General features: G+C 30.6%; 1 protein-coding gene across 1 annotated transcript; it reads left to right on the top strand.

Moving 5' to 3' along the window:
- Nucleotides 1–1,263: 1,263 nt before the first annotated feature.
- On the top strand, nt 1,264–5,165 carry LOC110616703 (leucine-rich repeat receptor-like protein kinase TDR). The gene is made up of 2 exons (XM_021759162.2): nt 1,264–4,283; nt 4,581–5,165. The coding sequence occupies exons 1-2, from the start codon at nt 1,736–1,738 to the stop codon at nt 4,886–4,888; spliced, it is 2,856 nt and encodes a 951-aa protein (XP_021614854.1). The 5' UTR covers nt 1,264–1,735; the 3' UTR covers nt 4,889–5,165.
- Nucleotides 5,166–10,770: the final 5,605 nt, after the last annotated feature.

The following is a 10,770-nucleotide window of genomic DNA, read 5'->3' as shown; positions in this document are numbered from 1 at the left end:
AATTAATCAAGTTGTTTATATAATAAAAATAATGACACATGACATTGTATATAAATTAATTTAAATTTAGTTAAAATTAATTTTAAAAATTATTATAATTATAATAAATTTAAAAGTTAAATTTTTTTATTTAAAATTAAAAATTATAATTATGATTTTTCTAAACCAATATGCCTAAATATAAATACCATATCAATAAATAATTTAATTGACTAAATATAAATGTTGATTCATTTTCCCCTAAATTTTACTATTGTATTTATTTTCCCCAAACATATGACATGTTGCTATTTTCCATTGAAGATGACTTTGATATCTATCTATAACATTTCTCACATTTATGAAATAAGCCAATCAGTTGGAGCAGAGCATTGATTTTGAGTTGCAGAGAATGCAGAAATACCTTGTGATTTGTAAAGTAAAGCCAATGCCAATTAATTGAGAGCTAATTATAGAGAAGCAATGGAGCTTCTTCCCCATAATTATTTTGATCACGGGCTCACTGTGGAAGGCTTGATTCCAGGAAGCAGCAGGGCCAGGACAGGGACCCCTCCCCTCTATTTATTTCATTACCACACTAACCCAAATAAAAAAATAAAAATTATTGCACTGTTTCCCATGTTTATTATATGCAAACAATTTCCTTAGGCTATGAAAGGACCAAAAATCCTTGCAGGTTTTCAATTTTTAAGATCTTTTGTTTGTCCATTAGTGTGTCTTCTTCTGCCCTTTCTATTCTCTTCTCTTGTTTTCAAGTCCAAAAAAAACCCCTTCAGACGAGGAGACTCGATTTTCTGTCCATAATATACGTTTTTATAATTAATGGTTAAATTTGATACGAAAATTATTTTATTAATAAAAGAAAAAAAATCAAGATTAAATTATTTATCATTAAAAAAATAAAATTATATTGTGCATTTTGCTGAATGTAGGAAACAACAGTGAAAAATTACCCTTGACATCAACGGTGCCTGTCTCTGTTAAGACTTGATAATCCACCATTGAAGTGAAAATGCTTCTTTCTTTTTCCCAGTCTTAAGAGACGTTAATTTTAATTATTAGATCTTTACATTTACCTCGAAAGAAGCATATCACTGCCACATTTTCTTTTCTTTTCTTTTCTTTTCTTTTCTTTTACACGTATGTCTATGATATGGACTATTCCTTTAATATCCTTGTTGCTCACAAAAGGCCTTAGCTAATCATAATCATAAATTATTCAAAAAAAGAGATTAGCTTTTCTATTACAGCTATATGTACAGTCTCCACTCTTTATTTTCTACCGGCTCGTTTCTGTTTCTGTTTCTGTTTCTGATCTTTGTGTTACATGGATATGGACGATTAGGTTCATGTCCCATGTCCTAAGCCCCATTTCAATTTTAGATACTGCTGCTAACGTATTGGATTTTTCTTTTCTCCTTAGTGAAAAGCAAAGCGAAGATGCCTCTGATTGGAAAAAAAGCTATATTTTCTCTAGTGGCAAACACCATCTCAGTAAACTATGGCCCTAATGGTCCCTTCTTGCCTCCAAAAGCAACCCAATAATATTCTCAGATATCAGCTAATCCCCCATCCTTTAATACAATCTTTCTCTAGTCCCCATGCACCTCTCATCCAACTAAATCACAGACCTGAGAGTTGATACCCCCCATTGCTAAACACTGACACATTTTTTCTTTTTTGTTCTGGGCTGGTGTCCATTGTTGTCTTCCTTCCCTCTCTGCTGCGAGTTCCAATGGAGATATCCCATTTCTTGTACTTGTGGGTTTTGTTTGCTTTGATGTTTAGTTCAGTGGTTTTGGCCACTGATCCTTACTCGGAGGCTCTTTTGAGCTTAAAATCTGAGATTACTGATGATAGTAATAGTTTATCTGACTGGTTACTGCCTTCTGAAGGGAACCCATCAGACAAAATTCATGCATGTTCTTGGTCTGGTGTCAAGTGCAATGAGAACTCCACAGTTGTTATTTCTCTTGACCTTTCTTCCAAGAATCTTGGTGGTGCATTGCCTGGGAAGCATTTTGTTGTCTTCACTGAGATTGTTGATCTCAATATTAGTGATAACTCATTCTCTGGGAATCTTCCTGTGGAAATCTTTAATCTCACCAATCTAAGAAGCTTAGATTTGAGCAGAAACAATTTTTCTGGAAAGTTTCCTGGTGGAATCTCCAGCCTTCATAACCTTGCTGTGCTTGATGCTTTTAGTAACAGCTTTTCAGGGCCATTGCCAGTAGAAGTTTCCCAGATTGAAAAGCTAAAGATTCTCAATTTAGCTGGAAGTTATTTTGATGGACCAATTCCACCAGAGTATGGTTCTTTCAAAAGCCTTGAGTTTATTCATTTGGCAGGAAATTTCCTCAGTGGTAAGATTCCAGCAGAAATAGGCAGACTCCAGACAGTGATCCACATGGAAATTGGCTACAATTCTTACCAAGGAAGTATCCCCTGGCAATTGGGCAACATGAGTGAGCTTCAATATCTTGATATAGCTGATGCAAATCTCTATGGCTCGATACCAAAACAACTCTCAAACCTCACCAAGCTCCAGTCACTGTTCCTTTTCAAGAACCACCTCACCGGATTGGTGCCATGGGAGTTTAGCAAAATTGCGCCGCTTAGTAGCTTAGATCTTTCTGATAATCAACTTTCTGGGCCAATACCAGAGAGCTTTGGGGAGCTGAAGAATCTTAGGCTGCTAAGTTTAATGTATAATAAAATGAATGGCACTGTGCCTCAAGCCATAGCCAAGCTTCCATCGCTGGATACTCTCCTGATATGGAATAATTTTTTCTCTGGCTCTCTTCCACAGGACTTGGGCAGGAACTCAAAACTCGGATGGGTAGATGTTTCCACCAACAATTTGGTGGGCAGCATTCCACCAGATATTTGTGCAGGAGGTGTACTTTTCAAGTTGATTCTGTTTTCGAATAATTTTACAGGCAGTCTTTCACCTTCCATTTCCAATTGTTCTTCGCTTGTGCGTCTTCGAATTGAAGACAATTCCTTCTCAGGTGAGATCCCATTGAAATTTAGCCATCTTCCTGATATTACATATGTGGACCTCTCGAGGAACAAGTTTACAGGCGGTATTCCCACAGATATCTTCAAAGCTTCAGAGCTTCAATACTTCAACATCTCTAATAATCCAGGTCTTGGAGGTATCATCCCAGAAAAAACATGGTCCTTGCCACTTCTCCAGAATTTCTCAGCATCAGCTTGTAATCTCTCAGGCAATGTTCCTCCTTTGCAGTCTTGCAAATCTGTTATTGTTGTCGAGTTGCAGAAGAACAGCCTCGCAGGGAATATCCCAGTTAGTATCTCTCAGTGTGAGGCTCTTAGGAAGATGGATTTAGCTAATAATAAGTTTACAGGCAAAATTCCTGAAGAGCTTGCGAGTCTTCCAGATTTAAGTTTCATAGACTTATCACACAATAACTTAAGTGGTCAAATCCCAGAAAAGTTTGGTGATTCTTCAAGCCTAGTAGTTTTCAATGTGTCATATAACGATATCTCCGGATCCATTCCCTCAAACGATGTGTTTAGATTGATGGGTACCACTGCATTTGCTGGAAATCAAAAGCTTTGTGGAGCACCCTTGCGTCCATGTCATGCTTCAATGGCAATACTTGGCAGCAAAGGCAAAAGGAAGCTTACATGGATTCTTCTACTGTGTGCAGGCGTGGTTATGTTCATTGTAGCATCAGCTTGGGGGATATTCTACATTACAAGAGGAAGTAAAGGCCGATGGAAAATGGTTTCTTTCAGTGGGCTCCCTCAATTCACAGCAAACGATATTTTGAGAAGCTTTAGTTCCACAGAGTCAATGGAAGCTGAGCCTCCTCTATCAGCTTCTGTTTGCAAAGCAGTTCTGCCCACAGGAATCACAGTTTCAGTGAAAAAGATTGAATTTGAATCAAAGAGAATGAAGGTTGTGACAGAATTTGTAAGTAGAATGGGAGATGCAAGGCACAAAAATTTGAATAGATTACTGGGATTTTGCTACAACAAACAACTTGCTTACCTCTTGTTTGACAATTTGCCTAATGGAAATTTAGCTGAGAAAATTAATCTGAAAAGGGATTGGGCAGCCAAATACAAACTTGTGATTGGCATTGCAAGAGGACTTTGCTTCCTTCACCATGACTGTTATCCAGCAATGCCCCATGGAGATTTAAGGTTGTCTAACATACTTTTGGACGAAAATATGGAACCCCATTTGGCTGAATTTGGGATTAAGAGCCTTGCGGAAATGACTAACGCCTCATCTCCAGCATCAGAAACAGGTACTTCTTGCTTCAACTTTTCTGTGGCATCTATTGTTTTAGCATCTATTATTTCTTGTTTTACATGTACAGAATCTTTTTGTGGTATGCACCACAAGTTCTAGGTTGGTTAAAGTTGTAAGAATGTCTGGAAACCAAATCAAATTAGCAGACAGAACTTTCTTGGGAAAATTACAAAAAGTCCAACCAAGAAAGCCATTGCTTGACTAAGTTGACAAATAACTTCAGTCAATATTCCCCACAAACACAAGTCATAGAGTTTACAGTTTATCATTTTGACTTATATTTTTCTAACAGGTGAATTCACTACCACCTTGAAAGAGGAGCTTTACATGGATACATACAAATTTGGAGAGATTATAATGGAAATTCTGACTAGTGGTAGACTGATGAATGCTGGAGTAAGCATACAGAGCAAGCCTAAGGAGATGCTGTTAAGAGAAATATATGATGAGAGTGAAGCTGGTTCTTCTGAGTCAACAAGAGAAGAGATAAAAATGGCTATTGAAGTTGCTTTGCTCTGTACAAGAAGCAGACCGGCTGATCGGCCATCCATGGAAGATGCACTAAAGCTTCTATCAGGATTCAGGTCACAGAGAAAATAACCACAGCTGATGAAGCCATATGATAATACTGTCAATTTTCAAAATTATGAGGTTAATGAATATTATAGATATATAACAAGTAGCTAGCTGATATGATCAGTGTTTGATTCTGTTTGATATAGATCATATTCTGTTTGTTTAGTGAGTATGAGAATGATTTTCTGTAATATAGTGGCCCTGTAAGTTTGTTTATTTTTTAAGATTTTATCATATACAGAATCAATTAATTACTGTATTTCTCAAATCAGTCTTTTCAGCAATAAAATAATTTAAAATATTCATATGCTGATTGATTTTCCATATTTAATAGCATATATCTTAAAAGAAGAAGAAGAAGAATTTGTGCAAGATGAGCTGTGTTGATGACAGATCTTTTGGGGTTTTTTTTTTATCTGAAATATTTTGGATTTACTCAGATATGAAACCTCTTAAATTTATTCAGATACACTTAATATCATATTAAAATTTCATCTCGAATTTACTTAGATACACTTATCACCAAATTAAGTATGTGATTGTCGATGTTTTGAGTTTTGAATAGTTAATTATTTCTTCATGTTTCAATGAGATTTTATTTGTATAAGTGCCCAGGGAAATTTTCTAGTAAATAGGGTAAAAAAAGACTTATTAAATTTAATTTTAAATTTTTAATACTCTTTGAATGATATATTTTTAAAAATATATTTTTTGTATTAACAGTTCCAACTAATAGTTTTTTTTTTTTCAATTTTGTTTAAACCCTATTGGCCAATTTTAATTATTTTAGTTCTTGATAGTTGTTCTAATAGTACTGATTAACTAAAAATTTTTAAAAAATAATTTTTCATAATTTACTCTCTTTAATTACTCAAAACTTTCTGTCATCCAATCTATGATGTGTTCTGTTACATCTAAAGTAAATCAAACTAGAACTAGCTCCAATATGTCTCCAAGAAAAAGACAATACATACTTATACCTTTGTTCTTTCTATACAGAGTAAAGACAAAAAAAAAAAAAAAAAAAGTTACTTAGAGCACATCAATGAATTCAAGTGTCAACCTTAACCATCATTTATAAACATTAAAAGAATAATAACCATAAGTTATAAACATTAAAAAAATCTAATTATTCTCATTGTTATTGAACAGCATGTATAATCATTATTCACAGCTTTTTTCTTTATCAATTTATCTATTATCGTAAAAAAATTATTTGTGACATAATCTAATATATATAAATATGAATTTTTTTTATAAAAAATTGCATAAAATCCATATTTATATTTAAATTTTTTTTTATTATCTAGCAATTTACTAAAAAATTTTCATTTTAATATTCAGACTTAGCTCAGCCAAGTTTGTTATTACAATAGTTGGAATCAGACTTTAATAATAGTTTCAAGTGATGAGCATTCACTTTCCATTGAAGAAAAAATGCTTGTAGTTCAAAGTTCCAATCCTGCCTGTCTCTTCCTTATCTATCTAAAGACAGGTGGCTAAGGTCGATTCCTCGTGAAAATCGATGGTTTCTGCTTAATCGGTCAACTTATTCAGAATTTTTCTATCAACTAAAGGGCGAGATTAGTCGACCTTTCACTAAAATAGCTTTTCTAAATTGTACTACGTACTATAAATTCATATAAAATTTTTAATTTTTGCTTTAGGATAAAAAATGAATCATAAATAAGTAGGGGAGAGCATAAATCAGTCTGAATCGAAAAATTGAATCGAACTGATTAATTTCGGTTTAATGGTTCAATTAATCGAAAGGTTCGGTTCAGTTCGGTTAGTATTTTTTAATTTATTCGATTTTCAGTTGGATTCGATTTAAACATGTTAAATAACCGAAAAACTAAAAAACCGATTTTATACATAAAAATACTGATTTTATATATATTTTTAACTTTTATATAGATTTTTATGAATTTTTTAAATATTATTATTATATATTCAAATAATATTTATTGATAAATTTATGTGAAATATTTATTAAATTATTTTACGGAAATTAAAAGCAGAAACTTAAAAAGAATTACAGATTTCAATTTGAATCGAACTGATCGGTTTGGTTCAATTATATTTTTATAATTGATTTTTTTGATTTTTAATATTTTTATAATTCGATTTTCAGTTTTTTCAGTTCGATTCGGTTTGAAACCGAACCGACCGATTGCACGGCTCTATAAATAAGTGATATTTTAATTGAGTGATTTTTAAATAAAAACAAACAAATAAATTTTTTAAATATTGAAAAACGTGATATTAGTATATTTTTTAAAAAATCTCAATGTCAGCAAACTCTTACTATGCACGACACTCACAGCACCATCAAGATTTGGATAGTACACGATTTTTAATTCCAAACCCAATTGAGAAATTATATTAACTAAAATTTATTTAATTATTTAGTTTTAATTTTTCTTGTACAATAATAAAATTGAAAAAATGATATTATGTATGTATTTTTAATAATTTTAGTGATTTATCATTCTATGATATAGTTTTCATAACATGTTTTATATTTTATATAGTTTTCAATATAATTTTATAAATTATATAAACAATGTTACGTAATTTTATTTAAAGAATTCAAATTTTAATATATAAAATGTTAAAGAATATATTATAGAAAACTTTAAATAAATAAAGGTCTAAACACATTTAATAGCTATTTGAAACTTAACTTGAAAAAAATTTAGTTTATTGTGTGTTTGTGTATATATATATTATTTCTTTGATTATTTTTATAAATTAAATTATTTTTATAATTTAAATATGACTATCTAACTATTAAATAGTCATTAATGATATTATAAAATAATCATATAATCTAATTAATTATTAAAAATTTTAAATCGTATAGTTTAAATAATTTAATTAGTTAGTTATAATTTATTATACCTAAATAGATTGTATACATAATATCTTATTAATTGAAAGTATAATAATAGAATTTATATATGTGCATATTTGTTATTTTCAGCATAAATGTTTTAATTACTTTATAACTTTTAATTATGTGTAAATCTTATATTAATAGTACATTATAAATTTGTATATTAATTATAGGTTTAACCTGGTGAAAAGTGCATCCTGATAGACCTGAAAGGTCTAAGATTCGACTCCCCCAACCCCTATTTCCAAAACAAATGTATCTTTTAATAAAATTACAGAATAATATAATATTTCCATTAAAAAATGTATCTTTTAATAAAATTACAGAATAATATAATATTTCCATTAAGAATTGTGTATAATTTATTATTATTATTATTATTGTTTAAATATTAATTAATATTATTATTCTTATTATTGTTTTGATGTTAATTATTTATTATTTTAAAATAAATATAAAATTATTATAATTTGATGTACATCAATCAATATTTAAATTAAAATTAAAATTAAAAAAAATAAAAATAAAAATGAAAATGTATCGAAATGGTTTATAATCATATTGAAATTATATCAAAATTTAGTTTTAAATATAATTTTTAAAACAAATTTAAAAAAAATTAAAGGTTTATTTCTAATTCTAATTCTGAATTAGAATCAGAATCAAATATAGCCCTAATCACGACTACTAAATATTTTGCATAGTATTTAACATTCACATTTAACTTTTCAATTTAAAAATGAACTAAACTGATTTTGAAAAATAACTAAAAAAAATTTGATCATTTGGTTTCTTATTTTAATGGACTAAATGATACAGGACTATTTAGACTCCGTCAAGAGTTTCAACCAATATCGTTTGGTTAAGACGAAATAAGAGAAAAGATAGGCTAAAAGACGAAAAGTCTTATTGAAATTTCTTAAAGATTGAAAAGTGAGTTTCTAATAGCCAAGAAAAGCTATTTATAATAGAAATAAAATCCTAATATGCAAAAATAATCCTAATCCTAATCCTAATAGGAGTCAAATCGTAATAGCCAAGGGAGACTATTTACAATAGAAATAAAATCCTAATATGCAAAGATAATCTTAATCCTAATAGGAGTCTAAAATACTAATAGCCAATGGAGGCTATTTACAATAGAAATAAAACTCTAATATGCAAAATTATAAAAATATCCAAAATATCCAAAATAATAATTAAAATATAAAAGTTAGCTCCGGTCTAAATCTGTCGTAAAATCCAAGACTAGTTGTCCCGTGTCACTAAAGATATTCATCTCCTTTAAAAAATCAAACTTTTAGCTTTAAAAAAAAATTCATTTAAAAATTAATATAAAATAAATCCAGATTTCCAAAATCTAAATTATTACAAACCAAAAATTAAGAGTTGCAAAAGTTAAATTCTTGTTACAAATCCAAAAAAAGCTTAATAATAACTTTGTCATAGATCATAGACTACGGCCTAAAACACTAATTTTGTTAAGTATCAAACATATTCGGCCACAACTCATATTTATAAATTTAACTTACAAATGAAGTCAAGGAAGAAAAGGAATCGATAGTCAACTCAATTGAGAGATCTTGAAAGAAAAGGCTAGTACGAAAGCTTATTCACTCATGGTTTTACAACTTTCAACAAAATAGGTGATGACAAGAGTGATGGCAGAAGGGGGAGAGATATTGAGAAGGAGAGATTACTAACGAGAGGGCGAGAGCAACAATAACCTTGTAAGAGAGACCGTGATGCGGCGAAATAATGTTGACAGCACTAGATAAAATAAGTTTAAGGAAAAAAAAAAAAAGGAAGGTTAAAGAGAGCAGTCGACCATAGAAAAAGAGAAGGAAAGCTAAGGATTTATGCATTATGATATGAATTTATAGCACTTTATTGGATGACTCGAATCTATTTAACTACAAGGAAGGGCTACAAATTTAATTTTAAGAAAAAAAAATAATAGTGAATATAATTTCAAGGGTTAAAAATTTTAGGGAAAATTACTTTTTAGTCCCTGAGGTTTAACGTAATTAACACTTTTGTCCCTCTATTTTGGCGACCCAATATTTAAGTCCCTCACTTTCTATTCCGTCCAAATTCGTAGTCCTTCCATCCAAAATAGCCATTTGGGACACGTGAATTGACAAAATTAACTTTCACTAAAAATCCCGCTATTTCAAAATCACATAACCCAAACCCAAATACCTCTTCTTTTTCTTCTTCCTACCCTTTCTGCAACTTTTTCTTCTTCTTTCTTCTTCTTCTTCTTACCCTTTCTGCAACTTCTTCTTCTTCTTCTTCCTACCCTTTCTGCAACCGGAGAAAACATGAAAGAGAAAAAAAAATAGGAATTTCACATTGAGAAAAGGGTATTTTTGGAAAAAATTATCACCTCTCACCTTTGACTCTTTGACCAAACGGTTTAAATGGATAGAAAAACTACGAATTTGGACGGAAGAGAAAGTGAGGGACTTAAGTGTTGGGTCGCCAAAATAAAGGGACAGAAATGTTAATTACGTTAAATTTCAGGGACTAAAAAGTAATTTTTCTAAAATTTTAAAATGATACGATATAAATATATCGATTCGATTAGATTAAATCGAGTTTTATTTTTTTAAAACTAAACTGAATTAATTAAATCATTTTAAGATTTTAAAATTGAAATTAAATTTCTTAATAAACCAAATTAAAATCTTAACTGGATTGATCAATCCATTATTTCGTCTCGATGCTCAGCCCTATCTCATCCCCATGTGCAAGACTGATCCATGTGATCAAATTCGGCCATATTTGCCTCACCCAAGGCTGTAGTGTTCAGTCCAAAATTGAATTAGGGCCCTCTAAAATTAAATCTGGAACGACCTCTTTTTCGTTTTTTGCTAAAGATAAAATTTTATTAATGGCAAGAAACCCATTAGAGGAAGAGGCTCAGTGGCCCAAGCTACATAACCCCTAGCAAGCTCAAAGATTACAGAAGAAAAGCAAGGCCTCAAGCCCTTAACTAAGAAAC

The sequence above is a fragment of the Manihot esculenta genome, chromosome 6 (assembly GCF_001659605.2).
Source record: "Manihot esculenta cultivar AM560-2 chromosome 6, M.esculenta_v8, whole genome shotgun sequence".
In the NCBI taxonomy this organism is placed as follows: domain Eukaryota; kingdom Viridiplantae; phylum Streptophyta; class Magnoliopsida; order Malpighiales; family Euphorbiaceae; genus Manihot; species Manihot esculenta.
Note: the sequence above shows the minus strand (reverse complement) of the source record. Positions and strands in the feature narration are given on the sequence as shown.